The sequence below is a fragment of the Rhinolophus sinicus genome, linkage group LG04 (genome assembly GCF_036562045.2).
Source record: "Rhinolophus sinicus isolate RSC01 linkage group LG04, ASM3656204v1, whole genome shotgun sequence".
Taxonomy (NCBI): domain Eukaryota; kingdom Metazoa; phylum Chordata; class Mammalia; order Chiroptera; family Rhinolophidae; genus Rhinolophus; species Rhinolophus sinicus.
The window spans coordinates 87,293,423-87,315,130 of record NC_133754.1 but is presented as its reverse complement, the minus strand read 5'-3'; the positions used below and the strand labels follow the sequence as shown (position 1 = coordinate 87,315,130).

Below are 21,708 nucleotides of genomic sequence, written 5' to 3'. Positions count from 1 at the left end.
TAATGTACAGAAATTATACTATATTCCCTTTCTCCACAAAGATCTAATTAAAATCCCCCAGTTCAATGAGGGGTTAAAAAATTCATAACCATCACCGTGAGACAACTGACATTCATGAATGTTCACCTGCGGCAATTAAGTAATTAATCCCCTGACAAGCACAACCCTTCTGAAGGAAATTATGGCAAGATTCTATAGCGGTACTACCATCACATTTATTTACGTACACACTGATTTCTTTCAGAAATAGTTTGAAGTGGCATTATACAAAAGTAAAAATATTTGTATACACAAAAGTTCAGCTGTTCCTTTGTTCTTTAAATTGATCCAAGATTTCATTTAAAGCTACAACCTCTATCGGGTTTAAAAATTTCAGGTTTACTTCAATTACTATCTTCCATAGCTACTTATTGTCAAGGGTTACACAGGCCTTAAAATAGTCTGATTTTTGTTTGTTCATGAAAGTCATAATCACACTATTCTCAAATGGCCTTTCTCTAAATTACGATATTTAAACCTGAGGGATGTAGAGAGAATGCCATGTGACAAAGAAAGCACAGACTGGAGTGACGCAGCTATAAGCCAAGAAATGCCAAGGGTGGCCAGCAACCACCGGAAGCCAGGAGGAGACAAGGAAGGATCCTCCCCAGGAGCCTTCGTAGAGAGGCTATCCCAGCCATGACCTTGACTTCAGACTTCTAGCCTCCAGAACTGTGCAATGACAAGCTTCTACTGTTGTAAGCCACCTGGTTTGCGGTACTTTGTTGTGGCAGCTTAGGAAATTAATGAAAATTTCGGTACTTTTTATTTGTTACAAAATAGTCTTAAATCTAGGATTGTTACTGGTCATGTTATAGTGAAAGGAGATAGTAAAATACAATGAAAGAGCAATTCATGATTCACCCCATGGTGGTTGATGTTTGAAAAATAATTCCAAATTTAAATTTAACCATGTAGAAAACAAAGCTAGGAAATTAAGATTCTTTTAGAAATAAGTTCTTCAATATTTTATCGTATTTGATAGCAGCTTTTTTTATTGGTTACAAAACCTAAGCCCATATACAAAATTAGGAACACATTTAGATGCCTCTTTTGAAAGAACGTTTTAGTCTTTTTTAACTGAGTTTTAAAAAAAATAAAAACAATGCAATTTTCAACACTGTTTTGAAAACTTAAAAGTGCAGCAATATACTTAATTTCCTTTATCTATGAAATGGCGCAATTCCAATTCCAAACTGATAAGGTCACAACAAATTGAATCAAGCAAATGCACACATACGTCTGCACGACTTGATGCTAATGTTCACTTATGTTAGTTTGCGCTTCAAACACAAGAGGAAAGAAATGGGAATCTACACAATAGAGGCCCAATTTAATCTCAATGTGTGCAAAATTTAAAAGGTAACTGTCAGTAAGTATGGAGAGTCCAGAAGAAACTAAACTGGAAGGGGTACAATTCACAATATCAAGAAGATTTGGACATTAAGGGTTTCACCGAAGTTTGTGACCTTAATTACCTTTGATTTTGTTATCCCTACTTTTAGCGAACACCACACAGTTTCAAAAATTTAGACTACAGTGTCTGAACAGGATGCAGTTACCATATGAAGCTTTAACTCAAAATCTGGATAAAGAAAAAAAGGCACAATGAACTTCAACTCAATTTTATGTGCACAAGAGTTGAAAAATCTGAGCCACCTTAAAGAGAAATTGATTCTAAAATTTATAAAACCTATAAATAATCAGAGGCCAAACCACTATATTAAAACAGATTCTCTAGCAAGTAAAAATCTTGCAGTTTAAACACACGCTTGTATCCACTTTAGATACAAGACAAAACTCACTCTTTAAAGTGGCTCCACCTTGGCAGATACATATATTTGTAATGAATGCACACCTGCTATGTGTTGTTTATCAGTGAAAACACCCCAGCTGATTCACAAAGCTCTGATGGCATCATCTGTCTCATCTTCATCACAGTAAATATACCCCCCATCGGATAACTACATTAGTTTAGATTTTCTATCTCTTCACACCAATGCATTGGAAAATTATACCCAGTAAACAATAGCAATAAAACCATTTCTGTGACAGCACAAATTATTCAGTTTAAAAAATTTCAAATTCATATTCTTTCATTAACAACAGGGCCAGACAACTTACCAAAAGCAGTGACTTTACATAATAATACCAGATTTTGCAGAAGTACTTAAAGATCACTGCAAATCAGGTTTATGTTAAATAACTGCAGATTATTCCTCTATACAGCTCCTTGTCTGAATCTTTTAATACATGAATATGTTTTTAAGTAAGAACTGAATTAACTTCCCCAATACTCAAAGAATGAAGTTTATGACAATTCTAGATAGTTGCTGGTTTGTTGCCAACCACATTATCAAAAGCACTGGTTACTAAGTAAAAAATATTTTAAGACTGAATTACAGTAAACATGAAAGCTCCACAGTTTAAACCCAATATAAACCAGCCATATCCAATTATCAATTTAAAACGAAAAATATTAACTCCTGAAAGCTAAAAGCAAGATTTTCTTTTTTAATATCACCAATGGGTACTTTAGACCTTTGTGTTTTTTGTGTTTTTTTGATTATTTTCTTTATAGTCAGGGACTCTTGCTTTCAACTTAAACAGAAGTTCAAGTCCATAACAGGTTGCAGCTCAGGTAAAATACCATGCACAGCATTTGATTACTTCAAAACAGCAGGAACACACAGGCTGAAGTGAGTGGTCAAATAGGGCTTGCTGTTCTCAAAAATTAGGTTTAATGGCGAAAGCATTACCATCCATAGCTAAAGTTCTTCCTCCAACCCTGGCTTCTGAGGCAGATAATAAACATATCAATTACTGGTAGATGAAGTACAGTTTTTTTTAAAACTTATCTGTTTAATCAATAACCAAGTTTCTTTTTTTAAGTTACTTTTTTTGTGTCAGTTCCACCAATGAAAATCATTTGGCTTGTACGTTAAAATCTATTTTTCCACATAAAGAATATGAAAATATGTTTGTGGAGGACAATGATGGAGGCTCAGATCAGGCTGCACCTCTTTAAAGTCTTCCAACGTGTATATACATCATACCAAAGTGTCTTGATCCACAGCGCACCATTTTCCAAAGGAATATCAAGTGGGCAGCTGACACGCCACCGTTACGGAATATTCTAAACTGGAGATTGCAGTTGTCAGCGTGTGGCACCAGGGCACAGGGAATAACAGGGAGTTGAGATTGTTAAGGAGAATTCTAAAACAGTTTAGGAAATCATGCATATGCATTTACAGTCCATGTGATAGTGACTTTTGGCAACTGCAAAGTGACTGAGACATGGCTTGCTTTAGAAGCATCAAAACGAAGAGGCATTTGTGTTTTGGAGCCTTTTGTTGTTGTTCTTGTCATTTGGTAGCCATCTGGTGGTGCTTCATATTGAATGTGGGAAATATGCTGCACTCAACTGAACTCAAAAATTAAATTCTTTTGTTTGAAGGTTGGCTGTCGGGTCAAAGTTGTAAGTACCTCCTTGTGTTGCTTCGGGAATGAGGCTAGGATCTTCATCAATCTATAAAAAGCAAGAAAAAAAATTCTTGTTACATTAAGATACTATACATTATGGTATAAGCAGAATTGATTTACTGTTTAGGATAGAATTCTGTGTGAATGTTTTAATCACTTAAAATACGTAAGTAAATAAATAATTAAGAAACTTAACAATTTAAAACTGAACACACATTTAAAAATCACCCCATTCTTAAGTTCCTGTATCTTCAGATTTATTTTACCTATCTGAACATACATTATTACTATAATTACTATCTCTTCCCATTTAAGAGAGTACAAATGCAACCAGAATTGTTTTTTTCAATTTTACCTATAATAAAATTTCAGACCTAGTATTTAAGAAAGTTGAGTGGTGGAAAGCAATCATTATTATTTTTTTAATTTAGAGTTTTATAAGTAACTGGAAAAATGCCACCTCAAGAGTATCTGATAGAAATACAGTATGAACTTAAGTCATATTAATTATAAAAGGAAAGTTCTTAGTAAACTTACATGCGAATAGGTTTTAATGCACATGCAGACACACCATACTTTTGTATATACTTACATCATCACCAGAGAAATACTGATCTATGATTTCAAATGCTAATTTATATATGTCTTCATTTTCATGTTGCTGTAAGACTTCAATTTTCTCCAAACCTGGTAAAAATAAAATAATCAAAATAATTAAGCAGATATAATCAAAACTGTGCTCATTTTCATCATGAAAAATCCTCAAGAACTCAGAATATCCCCCCATTGCCCCCCAAAGATGACAGTTTGTCTAAAAACCAGATAAAAAACCTGAGTTTCTCTGGATGGAAGACCAGTGTCCCACTAATTTCTTCCTCTTTAGGAGCCCTGGTCTCTCGGGCAGGCGGTTTTAAAAACACCTAAACACTCCATTTGGCAGATGAGGAAGCTGTGGCACACAGATATAGAGATTGATTTCAGGTTGTGTGGCAAGTTGGTGAGACCTGGAACCGAGATCTTCCCAGGCTGCTTTAATATAATCATACTGTCCCATATAGTCATTTTTTTATCTTGCCCCGTTTCCCAAGTGTTATTACTTTTATATAACTAGGAAATACATTTTTAGAAACGTAATGATTAATTGATATACATAAAAAATAAAGCTTTAAATTTTGAACTAATTTGAAAAAATGAATAGGGGGGTTATGTCTTATGGCCACAGTGAACTTGGGCAATAATTTTTCAGAACAGTAACTGTACAATGCCTTCATTTATAGTCCCAATATATTTACTCTACGTAGCAGATGCATTAGTCTGTAAATATAAATCCCTAATAATAAATATTCTTCCTCGAAATGTCTTTTTAGATAGGTCATTTTGAAATAGTTGCATTTTTTTCTTCATAAAGTAATATACAAATCAGAAAAATGGGAAAATAGGTGTCAAAGATAATGAATGTACTGTATAAAATTATAAAGTACTAAGTAAATATGCATCCTAAGTATTACTTCCATAGACAGAAATAACTATGTTGATAAAAAACTGAAGAGTAACAATTCTACAGCTCAAACTTTCTGGATTAATTTGTTCTGAACCAGGCTGCAATGCTAATTTCAAATTATCTTAAAAAGTAAAACATCTTAAAACTAGAATGAGCAGTGAATTAATAATATAAAAATCTGGATTTCAATTATACTTTTGTAACTACTTCTATGACCATTAACAAGACTCCTTAACATCTCTAGGATAATTTCTTCTTGCTATTAAGAAAATACTTCCAGTCTGAATACTCTATGATGCAACTGCGTTTGTTTTCTCTTAAAAAAATAAACTGGGTAGTATCATACGTATTGGTCAACAAAATGTATAAAATAAAATATGATATTAGGATAAATTAGTAAGGTCTGGGCAATTTAGTACACACTGAAAAGGTACCTTAAAAAACAGAATTTTAAAATATATGCTTCATATGTGTTACTAGAGAAATAATGATACAGTATTTCAAATCATAGTACTTTCTCATTAACATTTCAAAGTAATCTCTGTAGCATACTAACTTTAGCATGCAGTTCTGGCAATCTTAAGACTAAAACAAAATATCTAGATGACTCCAAAATCATTAAACTTTTCGAACAATATGGAATAGTATTTCACAAAGTAAGGCCCACAGAATCACATGATAATAAGAATAACATGAAAAAAGGTGTTTCACTGTCGAGGAGTTTGAGAAATGTTAGATTAAACAAAGCTTATAAGTTTCTCTACTGTACTAGTTCTCAGAGCTTTAAATTTGCTCTCATGTACTGCGCCTTCAAGATAAGTATCTGTGTTTTCTAAAAAGCAATGTGAATCTCTAGGAAGGATATGGGGTGACCTTCACAATCAGTTTTTCCAAAGTATGGACTACTATTTCCCAGGAAAATCTTGGAATGCTAACATAGTGAATAAAGAACAGCAACAAACTTTGATGATGTAACAGTAATGTATCCTAACAGTTTTCTAATTAGTTGTCTTTTAAGGAACTAATGTTGCAGAGTTCCAATGCTCAACTATTTTTCTTCAGTGAATCCACCCTTACCTCCACATTCTTCTATTATCTCAGCTATTGTGCTTGCTTCATCACCAGCCATTATCAGAATGTTTTTCAGACCATCTAGAACCACCTGAACAACTTGAGAATCTTTTACTGACAGTAAATTACAGAATGGTGGTATTACGTTCTGCTGTACAAGGTACTCAACCTAGACAAAAAAAAAAAAAAAGAATAATTATATTTATATAATTATCTTTTCCCCTAAAAGAACACTGTACAGGGCTTATAAACAACCAGTAACTCCTAATCAGAAGAGAGCCATATGCTTTCCAATATTAACAACTATAACAGTTAATTTTTCCCAAACTCACTTGATCTTTTCTGCCACTTATTGTTAAGTTGCTAATTGCCCAAGCAGCTTCTTTTTGTGTTCCAAAGTCTCCCTGAAGGTTACAAAAGAAATGACAAAATGAATTCTTTATTCGAAAAGTCTTGGTGATACTATATTAACACACATGATAAACACAATATGACTGACCTTAGCAAGCTGATGAATAATCATAGGGATTAATCCAGCATCTATTACAGCTTGAACTTGCTGCTGGTTGCCTGCTGTTATGTTGGAAAGGAACCACACTGCTTCCTATAATTGAATAAAATATGGGGCACCTTTATTTGAAAAATTATGTCTTTAATGTGTTTATATTTTTAACTTAATGTAGTTTATACATATAATAACAAAGTCACCTGAGTTGCATTAAGGGGAAAGCATCTAAAAAGTGATTAGGTTATACAGAATCTCCCATTTCAAACAAGTTATAAGGAAACTTCTATCCACAATATTTGGGCCCCATTAACCTAGCATTTATCTACTCAATAAAATATATGCCTACTATAAGCTAGACACTTTTAGACAATGGTAATATGACAGTGAATAAAACAGTTGAAAAACCTTTACTCGTGGAGTTTATTAGACTTTTAGTGCATGAGCTTCCTCTAAAAGACAGATGATAGAAGTAAATTAAAGACTCAATTTCATAGTATTTTGTTAAAACTACTTCTAAGAAAAGTGAGTTGCTTTATTGTAAAAATATTTACTTGCAAGATATATTTAGAAATTAAGCATCTAACTAGTCTTGGATGGGTCTATATAACAAGTCTTATTGCAACCTTAAAGGATTTGTAAGTCACGAACAAATATGTTTATCATAATTTTAGTGTCAACCATGTATCTTCTTCTTCCTCCACAATTAAGACTTAATTGTAAATTTATTCTGCTATCCAGTTGTGGTAAGATGTTAATAATAATTGGTGAATCGGTGCTTCGAGTATATGAATGTTCACTTTAGTATTCTTGCAAATTTCTTATAAGTTTGAAAATTTTCAAACTAAAATGTTGAGGGAATAAAACCAAGTTGGTAACTTCTACTTCCAGGTCCCATGATGGTCCCAAGATGCAAATAATACAAACGTTTAAGGTGAAAAACTTCTGAAGCTACCAACTACTTGCTGAAGCTGAGTATCTATATGAACTCTTTCTCTTTACCCCATGACACCTTAACTGAGAGCATATTGGATTATAGGCCAGAACTTCTCCATATCTACCCCTTCTATCCAGCTTCTTCACTTCTTAGCTCTGTTTCCAATTATGGAATATATTTAGCTAAAAAAATCACCTATATTATTGAAATTTCTACAGTAAAAATAACTGTCCCAGAGTCTAAAATACCATGGCTTCTTTCCCTGCACTGGAACAAATATATCTCTAAAATGTGATTTCTGACAACATGCTTTTCTATAAGAATCCAACTGTCAAGTTATAGTCAAACAATGAAATAAATATAGCTATGATCAATTCTGCTGGTTTGGGGGATGGTGACATTTCAGGCAGCTAAAATTTCTTTAAACTAAATGCAAATCAAAACCATGAAGTACACACTGTTCCCCAATAAAAGTCCTATTCCCCTTCCTCAATAAAATCTTTAAAAACAATAGCAACAACAACAAAAGAACCCATGAGACACAGCTTCACAACTACTAGGGTGGCTATAATAATTTTTAAAAAGGAATCAGAACCCTTATCATTGCTTGTGGGAATGTAAAATGGTGTAGCCACTATGAAAAACACAGTTTGGTGGTTCTCAAAAAGCTAAACATAGAATTATCACATGACCTGGCAATTTTACTCCTAGATATATATGCAAAGGAACTGAAAGCACGGACTAAAACACACACACTTGTACGCCAATGTTCATAGCAGCACATTAGCCAAAAGGTAGAAACAATCCAAGTGTCCAGCAATGGCTGAATGGACAAATAAAACGTGGCATATATGTACAATGGAATATTATTCAGCTATAAAAATGAATGATGTCCTGATACATATACATGCTCCAACATGGATGAACCCTGAAACATTAGCAACACGAAATAAGCCAGACACAAAAAGGTTTAAGTACATATTTAACAATTAATAGTAAGTTTGCATCTCAAGCTTGAAATCTTGAAAAAGGCAATTTTTACAATCTTTAATTCAGGTATTGCATCTTTAGGTTTAATCTCATTTTGTAGGGAGATTAAATTATGACCTATTTGTTTACAAAAGATACCAGCCAGCTAATGAGAGATTTTGTATGTACTCTCATCTAGTGGCTATTAATTTGGTAATTGTTGCTACTTCTCAATCTACTTAAATAAAAACATTGGTTAGTGTAAAAATAATTTTTATTCTGTGATGATCAGGGCAGCACTTGTAGCAAGCAATTAAAAATGGAAAGAAATAATCAGAGGTGATTTGAAATAATTTTCATCTTAACTGCAGTGGTTTTGAAGAAAATCACAATCAAATATAAACGGAAACAAGGGGACAGTTAAAAATGAGATATACAAAGAGAAAGAAAGACACCGATGAAGACATTACGTGCCTTACCTTATTTATCTTCTCCTTCGGGTGTGACAAGAGATTTGGGAAGTGGGACAGGACGTCACAGTTGAGAACAACCTGGGTCTGCTCATCGGTGCCAGTCACTATGTTGCCAACTGCTCTGAGTGCTGCTGTCTGCGGTGGGGATAAAATGTTTTCTATACATTTACTTGTTTATGATAAAACTGATTCTATGTTTTTCATGATCCTGAGACAATGTACAAATGTAAGGGGTGCATTCTTACACAAAACAAAGCGTTATGCAGAACTGAGAAGCAATTTGAATTTTAAACAATTCTTGTGAAGAATGGAACTAAAATAAAAAATGTAAAGGTCCATTTTTAATAGCTACTTTTATCTATTACTAAACTGGCACCTCAGGAAGACTTTAATAAAGGCCTGGAATGAGCCCACATCGCCACCTAGAAAGTCACCTTGGCAGAAGTGGGATAAACATCTATCAGCCATGTACCCCTAATGAGAGTGAGGAGAAACTGGAGCGACAGAGGAGGAGGAAAGGCAGTTTGGATGCTATGCAATTAACTGGAGGAAAGGAAACGAGTCTTGAGCTAAATAAGTGGCTCTTGATACATAAGGAGGAGACAGATTTGAAGCTATGTAATCAGAATTGACAGAATTCTGTAATGGAGGAGAAATGAAAGGAGGAATCAAGGTTTCCAGCTCGGACTATGCTGCCCACTGAAACGGGAGATAGGAAGAAGAGCAGGTTCGTGCGAGAAGATGATACATATCATTTTTGTCTTGTTGAAATAACAATGGAATGCTTGAAGGAGTTCTTACAGGCTATGTGTAAGGGCTCATGGACAGTGGCTATGTGAGCCTGAAACTCAGCAAAGAATCAGGGTGAGATAAAGATTTAGAAATCAACAAAATCAGGTTCAGTAAAATAGCAGGAGAAATGAGGAAGGTAGGTACAGACAGACAGAATTGAAGCCTGGTTGTTCAAGTTAACGGGTTATAGCAAACACAATTTTATAAAAGTAAGAAAATTTTGAAAATACTTACTTGAACTTTCACTTCCTGGTGGCTCAGAAGGGGTACAAGAAACGGCACCACCCCCGAATCAATAACCATCTGTATCTGCTCATTACCTCCATCTGTCAGGTATGACAGAGCCCAAACTGTATCTACAAGGATCTATAGGAAATAAAAAAGAATAACCAGTTTATCTATTTGTTTGAGTGCTTAAAATACTAACACACCTCAGGGGTGGCGACATAAAAAGCAATTAAATTTGATGTTTTGGTTTGGTTCCTTACCTGATAAATCTATTAAGTAGTAGGTAACTCTCAATGCCTACCTCAGATCACTCTTCACAAAAATGACACAGAAGTCAGGGACAACTTCTACTTCAACTTCTGCGTTTATATACAGATAGATGAATTTAAAAATGGCAGAAAAGTAATTCTCTCTGCCCCCACAAACTGAACACCTAATAATATCACAAGGAAACACTTCACATACAGAATGAGACCAATATATCATGCTGCCTTAAGCCTAGAAGAGAACAAAAAAGATCATCTCTCTATACTAGTGGTTTTCAAACATGTTTAGTAATATAATTAACTTTTCAGATAATTAAAGTAAACAGATAAAAGAAATGACTTGGCATTTTAGCTTCATTTGGAAAAAAAAATTATTTGCAAAGCTCTTGAAAAATGTGCCTATTTGAAGAGCAGAGTATAAACCATGCCCTATACTGATCTAATTCTGAAAAGAAAAAAGAAAAATTATGCTCAGATTTGTTGGCTCATTCAAAGTCAAAGAGCTTATAAGTAGCTTCCTTGGTGTCTTCACAGAGGATGTAAACAAAGGTCTCATCTCATCTGAAATCCAGAGATGTTTCTTTTTAGAGCTATCCAAACTAAAGACATTCTGTTGCGTTAAAATAATAGCAGCTACATGTATTCAAAGCTCTCCACATATCCTTCAAAAAAGTTTATAAATGAATAAGAGCAAATAAAGCCACGTACAGACCACACCTACAGCATTACTAAGAGTCAGAGAATTACAAATTTCAAACTCCTGTAACAAAAGAAAAACTTAAATTCGAGCTTTTGTCTGGATCTCCTGTCCCAAGCTTGTGTGAAACTTCAGAGAAGAGGATAGGGGCTGAAAGGCTTAAAGGTAACATCCTAATAAAACTATCCCATATTAGGGAGACAGACACCATGTGGCCCCAAAAGTCTACAATATTTTCTGTGTCCTTTACAGAAAAATTTGCTGACACCTTTACTAGACAATGAGCTGCATTCAACTAAGAGATGACGGAGGAAACACTTCATTGGAGATCAAAGACTAATACAAATGTGGGGATAAGAGTGGAAGAATAATTTATAAATATTATTTGTTCTGGAAAAATAGAGATACTGCAACTTCACAAATGGGAGGACAGAAGTCATCTATGCCTGAGAGCTGAACCCATCTCCCATCCCACCCTAGATCGACAGAAGTGTGTATGGGCAAAGCCTGCCTACTACCCAGTCTGGCAGTAACAGGTAACAAGATTGAAATAGAAGTCAGAATCTCTTAACACAACAGCCAAAATGTATAGGCTACAAATGAAAATAACTCCTCATACCACGAACCAGGATCATCTTAACACGTTGCGTACGGATCACGAGAATCTTCGTTTTTTTCTGAGCCATGCGTTAAGGACGGATAACGAGAATTCTCGTTTTTACTGTTGACTCTTTTTACTTTGCATATTTTATTGAATTATTTGTAGAATAATTATTTATAGAATAATTTATAGAATAATTTATTTGCAGAATCTATTATTTATAGAAAAATAATAAATGACATAGAAGCATTTACGCTTTAAAGAGAAGAGTGCATTTTAAAGTAGTTTCTTTTAAAAACCTGCCGGAACAGAGGGGTATGAGGGATTTAAACCCTGCCGTACGTGAGGGATTTAAACCCTACCGTACGCAACGTGTTAACTCAAAAGGGAAAAGACAGATAACAGATGCCAACACTGAAATGACATAGATACTGGAATTATCTGACAAGGATTTTACAGTAATAATCATAAAAATACTTCAGTGAGCAATTATGAACATGTTTGAAACAAAAGAGAAAGTGTCAGAAAAGAAACAGAAGACATAAAGAACCAAATGGAAAATTTTAAACTGAAAAATTCAGTAACCAAAATTTAAAACTCAGTGGGAGGATTCAAAAGCAAAATGGAGAGAGGCAAAAAAGATCAACTAACTCAAAGATAGAGCAATACAAATCATCCAATCTAAATGAGAGAAAAACAAAACACAAACAAGTGCAAAGAAATGAACAGAGCTTCCGAGACTTGTAGGACAATAATGAAAGAATTAACATTTGTGCCAACAGTCCCAGAAGGAGAGGTGGAGCTGAAAAAAATATTTGAAGAAATAATGGCAGCAAAATCTTCCTAATTTAACAAGAGACATAAACCCTACAGATTAAAGAATGGTAGGATAAAGCCAGAGAAAAGTTCATCAACTGTTGTACATGTTAAGAAATAGGAGTCAAAGAATACCATTTAAAGCTGTCAAACCAGATACGTAGTAACAAAGGAAAGGGAATTATAAAAGATGTAAGTAAAAAGGTAACATTAGAACAAAGCCAAACCTTCCTAAATACCAAAGGAATTTAAAAAGAGAAAAGAAAGCACACTAAGTAGAAAATAAAACACAGATTATTACACAAAATAACATGACAAAGTTAAAACCAAACATAAAAATATGAAACAATGTGAATGGACTTAACTCACCTATAACAAGAAAAAGATTTTTAAATTGGCTCCAAAAACAAAACCCACTGTATGCTGTATACAAGAGGCACAACTAAAAGTAATTCAGCAAGGCTGAAAATAAAGGGATGAGCAAAGGTACACAAGTAAATGATAAGAAAACAAACTGCAATTCTGTTAGACAAGTAGAATTTAGGCTAATAGCATTACAAATAACAAAGAACGCTATTTATAAAGCTAAATCTCACAATTTACAACAAAGATGTAACAGTTATAAACAGCTGTTTACCAAATAACTCTGCAAACATCATACAATGCAGAAACTAAAAAGACACAAGAAAAAACATATAAAATATACTAATAATAGACTTTCACACACTACTGTCAATATTAGGGAAGCAGAAAAAAATGAGGACATAGATCTTATAAATATACAGGTACACCTTTTTTTGTTATGCTTTGCAGATATTGCTGTTGACCCCAAGGAAGAAGATACCTATCAAGAAGGGCTCCTGGTAGTTAACTGGGCTCAAATGTAAAAACAGCCTAGCAGCTGTTTCTAAACAGGGGCCTCTCACACAAGCCATGCCTCAGGCAGAAGCCTGCATTGAACTGCCTGGCTGCACTGTGTTGCTGTGGTCTGAGCCAGCACTTATAAAGGAACTCCTGGAATTGTACTTCAACCAAAACTAACGAGACTTTCCCCATCCAATCAGTCAGGTAGCTACATCTTCATTAGCATCTTCACCTGACCAATCAGAGTAGCTCCATTCTGACCAGTCAGGACAGTGCTCTTTGGACCAATTAAACTGTGAGAATTTGGAGTCCTCATTTGCATGAGGATGGACCAACCTGGGGCAGGGACTCCTCTCTATCTAAGTCGGGCTCCCCTCTTGATCAAGGAGTGCACTTTCCCTTTCCATGAGAACTGAGGACCGTTTCCCTGGTTGGTGAAGGTGTCTTGCTGGAGCAGAGCAGAACTGTCTAGCAGGAGGGGGGCCTCGCCCAACGGAAGCCTCATCGCCATGCTATATTGAGCTGTTTGCACTGAATAAAGTCACCCTCTTTACCTCATTCCAAATTGGGAGTTGCTGTTGGTGTTGAACTGGCACCAACAACCATCGATTGACATAGCACTCAACATGAGGTTCTGAAGCAATGACCTGATGTAATGCCGGCCTGAAACTAATGCATCTGGCGCCTCCACAAACCCCTTGGTTTGTGTGTTGGTCTTTCTAGCAGCACCTGAGGGTCTTGAGTAAGTCCTTTCGGATCCAAGATCTCCCACACTTGCAGCTGAGGTCTTGAAGACTTTATCTGGTTTATGCAGAGGACCCTCACCCAGTGACCTCGGTTCATATGTCTGGACCAAGAGGGCCTGTCGATATGATTCAGGTTTGGTATCAGGAGTATCCCTCAGTCAGGTTTGGCACCGGGTGGGTATCCTCCAGGGAGGTTTTCCTGTTTTGCATTTGGCACCTAGAGACGGTATCCTCCAGTCCTGTTTGGTACAGGGGAAGGTATCCTCCAGGTTGGGACTAGGCAATGTCCATAACAAGGTTTGTGGGGATGCCCAAACTAACGGGCACCCGAAGGATGATTTCATAAGGAGGGGTGCATATGAGGATACTCAAGCTTTAACAGGCACGGCGGTGGGGGTGGGGGTGGGACATGGACACAGCCCATAAGGAGTAATGCAAAATGGGTAACCCTTGCTCTAAAATTCTCATGATGATCAGCCACCTCCTGGTGGCAGGAGGGGGGGCTTTGGCTGACTGCATGTACAAAAATGACCGTCCAGAGAATTGCAATTGTCTAGGCCTCTGGACAAAAATCATGCAAAATGGTCTCAAGCTTTGTTGGCCAGGATGGGGTTCCTCTGAAATCCCAAAGTCTGTCTATTTACATGCTCAATTAGAAGAAAAATACTGTACATCCCAGAAACAATGAGAAGGCTCTTTTAAAAAAATTTGTTCCTTAAAAAAAAAAAAAATTGGTTCCTTGAGAGCTCTAAATAAAATCAAGAGACTGCTACTGCCTCCCTTAGAAAAAAATTCTAAATTGGGTAAACGCCTTGATAAATTCCAAAAGGAAACCGGTGCTGCAAAACTGGAACAAAAGGGGAATCATTGGAAAACTTTTCTTCTGCCCTTTGAGCTTGCAAATCTAAAGCCAGGTTTACTAAAACACCTTGGAAGACCCCTCACTTACCAGCCCTCCTTGCCTGCACCTGCCCCCCCCTGCACCTTTCCTTTCCCTCCCCCATCTTCTTTGTCTCCACTTGGGCTACAGTCATCTGATGCTCAGGCTTCCGCTCCAGAGCCACCTTTTCCTCTTCCTCCCAGGAAAAATGCCCCCTTTAGATCTCAGGCGTCTTGGGGCCACTTTCTTTACTCTCTGAGCTTTCCAACTTTGTTGTTCACACCCTCTTTCCATTTTCTTTTGTTTGTGTTCTTTTGATAAGACTATCTTAAGGACAAACTTTAAAGGAGAGGATCCCAAACCTCTCAGAGACAATACATTCTTTGATTTTAAAGACAGCTTTAAAGGAATTCTTACGGCACGCAAAAACTTTGGCCATCTGAGCGAAACCTCAACTTAGTCCATCTGCCAGAAAACATATTTGGATCTGTAATTTTTCTTTTGAGTTTTGTACTGTGCTGCTTATGTATGTATGTTATACATATAGTATATTTCTACTGTAAGTATTGCCAAAATTGATTTGTAAATTTAAATTTAGATTGTAAAACGTCCCTATTTAATGGACTTAAAACAAATGAGCTCTCACATAAATTGGAGGAAAAACAGAAGCTTATGCATTTGCTTTTCAAGTGCATGTTACTTAGGCTTAATCTTTAATAAATAAAAACTAGCTTAAGGATGTTGGTTTAATTAAGAAGGATATGTAGGGGTGCAGCCAGATGGCTCCATTGGTTAGAGCACGGGTTCTGAATGACAGGCTTGCCGGTTCGATTCCCACATGGGCCAGTGAGCTGCGCCCTCCACAACTAGATTGAAGACAAAGAGCTGCCGCTGAGCTTTGGAGGGGCGGCCGGATGGTTCAGTTGGTTAGAGCAGGAGCTCTCAACAAGGTTGCAACCTTGTCGGTTCAATTCCCACATGGGATGGTGGGCTGTGCCCCCCGCAACTAAAGATTGAAAACGGTGACTGGACTTGGAGCTGAGCTGTGCCCTCCACAAGTAGATTGAAGGACAACTACTTGGAGCTGATGGGCCCTGGAGAAACATACTGTCCTGCAATGTTCCCCAATAAAAATTAAAAAAAAAAAAAAAGGAAAAAACAATGACATACAGTTAGTTGCCCACTGCCCTGCTGGCTTTGGGGCTAACCAACCAGGTGGGAAACCAGGATGGTAAGTTTGGAGACCTTAGTGTCATTTCAAAAGGCATAAAAGGGCAGAAAATGCCTCACATTAAGATCCATCCACTCATACAAAGCCTGATTGGGATGTTATGGTGATGAAAACGACTGCATATAGAGAATAAGATGGGTGTTTGATAAAAAAAGGTATGAGGAATACAAATACATTTTTATTGAATGAAAAGAGAGTATTTTTGTCCTAAAGTGCTTGTTCTAGAACAAGATAGGGAAAACACAGGACAAAAGCTAAAAGGTTTATGAAAGATTAGATGTCTAGGGAATATCTATGGATGTTAACTTCACGCATGCTTCAGAGACAACCAGAGCTGAACCAAGTTTCAAGTGTACACTTACATATAATCCTTACATGCAGTGAGAGGTAACTGAGTAAGCTTGGGGTACTCACATCCTACACATTCCAAAGAAAGGACTGGTTGTTGATTAGCTCCTTCAAGATAATCTAAACCCTTGTATTACCCTGCCTGGTAACACTGCATACCTGAGGCCTTGGGTCCAGACAGACAGCTTATGCTAACAATGTGATATTATGGTGAACACCTCTTTTTGTTTGCCCGGGGCCTTGGGCCTTACTCTATCACTCTGACCTCTGGGAGGGGATGGAGATTGAGTAGCTAAGGTTAGTCATGCAGGCTGTTCATGCATATGTGACTGATCATCAATAAAAACGCTGGACACCAAAGTTCAGGAGCTTCTGGTTGGCAATACTGCATATGTGCTGTCACACATGGTTGCTGGGAGAATAAAGCGCTGTCCTTGGAACTCCACTGGGAGAGAACAAGGGAAGCTTGCACCTGGTTTCTCCTAAACCCTACCCTGTGCGTCTTTTGCCTTTGATTTTAACATTTCTTTAATAAACCATAAGCAAGAGTTTAACAGCTTTTCAGTGATTCCTTCTAGCAAATCACTGAACTTGAGGGTGGTCTCAGGGACCCCAACACACTTATGCCATCCAAGTCTCAGCACATAACCAACCTGCTACGAATGATTAATTTCATTTTGTACCACTCGTAAAATAAGCTAGATATGTATCAAATGTTAGGTAACACTCAAAATTGTCTAGGCATGTCAAATCATGGATGAACAACTTTGAAAAGGGCAGGAAAACCAAATGTTACAGAATCACAGCAATTGCAAATTAACTTAAAGTAACAAAATAACTAGAAAGTAGTAAGCACAGATTGACTTGAAATTGGTCCAGATTTCTTCTCTTGTCCTCAGGGTCAATATAAAGTTTTCCTGCTAATGTCACAGAGGCATATTAAAGTCCATAAACCACTTAATTATCTCCACACCCCAACCTAGCTTCTCCAGCATTCACACCAGTCATTGTCTCAAATTAAAGCATTCCTGCTGTTTTATACTTTTTCCTGCTGCTATTCTTGTTTTCTGTTGTGTCTTACCCTAAAATCCAACTTAGAAAGCTGGATATTATCCCTGAGTCCTTTTTATTCTCACCACCCAGAACAAAACTAGCAAATTTTATCATCTAAATATTTCTCAAGTCTTATCTTTTTATTCAAAATGTCTAAGCTCTAGTACTGGTCCTCATTTTCTCTCCCATCCATACCACAAAATCACCCCTGATCTATCTTCTCAACTCCAATTTCCCCTAAAATCTACATACCATTTAGTAGTATGAGTTATCAATCCAAAATATAAATTAGATCATTATTCTCTGGCTCTCTATCAGCTACAAAAAAAGGACATATGGCTCTTAAGGTGGTCTACAAGACTCTGCATGATCTAGAATCTGCTAAATTGCTGCCTTTTGCCCCCTACACTTTGTTTCATAATTTATGCTTCCATCTCTTTATTTTTAAAACTCTGTTGCAGACTTCCAGTCAAGATGGTGAAGTAGGTAAATGCTGTGCTTGCATCCTCTGATGACCACATCAACATTACAACTAAACTACAGAACAACCATCATTAAGAATTGCCTCAAGTCTAGAATTCCTACAACTCAGAATATACAGAAAAAGCCACATTAACACTGGTAGGAGGGGAGAAGATACGGATTGAGTTGGTCCCACACCCGCGAGTGGAGGCTAAAAATTGGGAGAGATGCCTTGGTTACGGAGGACCCCGTGAGAAGCAAAGGGTCCCAGCCACATACCAGGCTGCCCAGCCCAGGGTTCTAGTGCTAAAAAGAGAAGTCCCCTCAACTTCTGGCTGTGAAAACTAACAGAGATTGTGGCTGAGTGAGCTGAGGGTGGCTGCAGTCCCAGGCACTCCTCTTAAAGGGCCTGCGCATGGACTTACTCACTAATGGACTCACTCGCTTTGAGCTCCAGGGCTGGGGCAGCAGCTCAAAAGGTGTCAGGGACACATGGGAGGAACTGAATTGTCTGGGTTCACGCAAGGGCTGGAGGAGCAGTTTTCTACCAACAGGAGTGCTGGCAGTAAACATTGTTCCTCTGTTCATCCCTCCCCCATCCCAGCATGCAGACGCAGACGGATGCCATATTTAGTAAGTTGTCATCAATGTGGCAAAACTGGTAGTCTCCCCTGGTGATTCCCTGAGACCCTGCCCTAAACAACCTGCAGTCCCAGCCAAGGCGCTTCCAGTGGCTTTTCCATACAAATGGCCCACCTTGGCTCATGCTGTGGACTTTCCTAAAATCTCTGAAAGGTTCACAAACCCCAACAAGCAGCATCTGGCTTGGTGTGCCCCTCACCTCTTACTAAGCCGCCCCAAGCCGGGCACTAGTAGCAGCTGGCCTTGGTTCATAGCTTAGCTTTTCCCAGGCACCTCCAAGTCCAGCGTGGGTGAGACATCTACAGAGTGATTTGTGGCCATGCTAGGTGTCCCTGGGCAGGGCACAGGCTGCAGCTGAACTTAGCCTGTGGTGGGGCCCCTCACAGGAGGCCCCAGGGCTGGCACACCCTCTGGCCTGCTTTGAACCATACTGGATCAGTACCAGGCCACCTGCACAGATGACAAACACAAAGGCAGACTGGGCAGGCACCTGAGCCCTACTCCAGCAAATCCTGCTCGGTAGGCTCAGCCCCCACAAAACAGCTCCTCCACTGAAGTCACAGCCAGTCCTTACAACCAATCAGCCTGAAGGTCAGCTCCTCCCACTGATGTGCAAACAGCAACCAAGGCTCAACTATAGCAGGAGGGCACACACAACCCACATAAGGGACTCACCTGAAGCACACGGCTCAGGTGACCACGGAGATTGTGCCACTGGGTCCCGCTGGACACCTACTACATAAGGCCATTTTACTAAGACCAGGAGTTTGTTTCTAATACATAGAAACAAACACAGGGAGGCAGTCAAAATGGGGAGACAAAGAAACATGTCCCAAATGAATGAAGAGAACAAAGCTCCAGAAAAAGAACTAATCAAAATGGAGACAAGCAATCTACCAGACTCAGAGTTCAAAACACTAGTTATAAGGATGCTCAATGATGTCAGGGAGAACTTCAAAAAAGAGATAGGAAACAAAAATGGAGATAGAAAACAAAAAAGAACCAGTCACAAATGAAGACTACAATAACTGAAATAAAGAATACATTACAGGTAATCAACAGGAGCTTAAATGAAGCAGAAGTCTGAATCAGAGATTTATAAGTTAAGGTAGCAGAAAACACCCAAACAGAACAGCAAAACGAAAAAGAATCCAAAAAGAAGCTAGTTTAAGTGGCCTCTGGGACAACATCAAACGTACCAACATTCAAACCACAGAGGTACCAGAAAGAAAAAGAGAAGGGAATTGAAAACCTATTTGAAGAAATAATGACAAAAATCTTGTAACCTGGTCAAGGAACTAGACCTACAAGCCCAGGAAGTGCAGAGAGCCCCAAACAAGATGAACCCAAAGAGGCCACACCAAGACACATCATAATTAAAATGCCTAAGCTTAAAGACAAAGAGAGAATCTTAAAAGCAACAAGAGAAAAGCACTTAGTTACCTACAAGGGAGCTCCCATAAGACTGTCAGCTGATTTCTCAACAGAAACTTTGCAGGCCACAAGGGATTGGCAGGAAATATTCAAAGTGATGAAAAGTAAGGACCTACAACCAAGATTATTCTATCCAGCAAGGATATCACTTAAAATTGAAGGAGAAATAAAGAGCTTCCAGACAAGAAAAAGCTAACAGAGCTTAAATAGCAAACCAGTATTTTAAGAAATGTTAAGGGAACTTCTTTAAGAAGAAAAAAAGATCGAAAATATGAATAACAAAATGGCAATTACATATCTATCAACAATTACTTCCAATGTAAATGGATTAAATGCTCCGAACAAAAGACGTAAGGTTGTTGCATGGAGAAGAAAACAAAACCCTTACATATGCTTTCACAAGAGACTCACTTTAGATCGAAAGACACACACAGACTGAAAGTAAAGAGATGGAAAAAGATATTTCATGAAACTGGAAGGGGAAAAAAAAAAAGCTGGGGTAGCAATACTTACATCAGACAAAACAGACTTTAAAATAAAAGCTATAACAAGAGACAAAGAAAGACCCAGTAATCCAACTTCGGGATATTTATCGGAAGAAATCCAAAATGCTACTTCAAGGGGACCTGTGCATACATATGTTCATTGCAGCATTGTCTACAATGGCCAAGATGTGGAGGCAGCCGGGGGGTCTGTCAATGAAAGAATGGATACAGAGGAGGTGGTACATATATACAATGGAATATTGTTCAGCCATGGAAGGGAGGAATGGGTTCTTGCCATCTGTGGGGGCATGAATGGGCCTGAAGGATATTGTGCTGAGTTGAGTATGTCAGACAGAGAAAGACAGATGCAATGTGATTTCGCTTATATGTGGAATCTAAAGAACAGTATAAACAAACAAAACAGAAACAGGCTCATCAATAAAGAGAACATATTATGGTTGCCAGATGGGAGGGGTGTTGGGGGGATGGGTGAAAAGGGAAAGGGATTAAGACATACAAATTGGTCATTACAAAATAGTCATGGGGACGTAAAGCAAAGCATAGGGAAAATAGTCAATAATATTGTAGTAACGATGTGTGGTGTCAGATGGGTACTATATTTCACTATGCTGGACACCTGAAACTAATCTAATATCGTATGTCAACTGTAATTAAAAAACAAAAAAATTACTTTAAAAAAATAACTCTTTTGCAGGTTCCTCTTCCCTTGCTGCTGGCTCAAATGAAGAGGATTCCTTAGAGTTAAATTTTTAGCCCTTTGTTGAATCTTGTTCAATGTCCATATTTTTATGAATCCCTTAAATATTGATAAATCTCAAATCTCTGTTGCCTTTTCCTTTTTGGAAACATTGCTGTGCAGGAACAAGTAAATCAGAATCAACGTGTCCGTCCTAGAATAAAATCGTCTTCCTGTACTAGTCACATCTTTTTTATTCCTTATGATAGTTTATGGCATTATTATCTATTCAAATTGTTAAATTAGAAACCAAAGTCATTTTTACTTCTTCTTTGATCCTTTCTTCTTGAAGTTCTACTCACTTTATCTCTTAACACTAGTATTTTCCTCTCCTAACCATTACTGCTTCATCAACTTCCTTAACCCTACTATGATAACAGGCCTGCCTACATTCAAATTTTCCCTGTTCCAAATCTACCTGGCCAATT

The 21,708-nt window shown here is 37.5% G+C and overlaps 1 protein-coding gene across 2 annotated transcripts in view; it reads right to left on the bottom strand.

The window, feature by feature from the left end:
• Positions 1-1,006: 1,006 nt before the first annotated feature.
• Positions 1,007-21,708, bottom strand: part of KPNA3 (karyopherin subunit alpha 3) — a 100,717-nt gene continuing 80,015 nt past the window's right edge. For both annotated transcript variants that reach the window (XM_074329927.1, XM_074329928.1), the window contains exons 11-17: positions 10,005-10,136; positions 8,985-9,113; positions 6,594-6,698; positions 6,427-6,498; positions 6,101-6,263; positions 4,115-4,209; positions 1,007-3,568 (exon numbers count right to left, since the gene is read on the bottom strand). In XM_074329927.1, the coding sequence (XP_074186028.1) occupies positions 3,470-3,568; positions 4,115-4,209; positions 6,101-6,263; positions 6,427-6,498; positions 6,594-6,698; positions 8,985-9,113; positions 10,005-10,136 (795 nt within the window). In that variant the 3' untranslated portion in view covers positions 1,007-3,469. The remainder of the gene's footprint in view (positions 3,569-4,114; positions 4,210-6,100; positions 6,264-6,426; positions 6,499-6,593; positions 6,699-8,984; positions 9,114-10,004; positions 10,137-21,708) is intronic.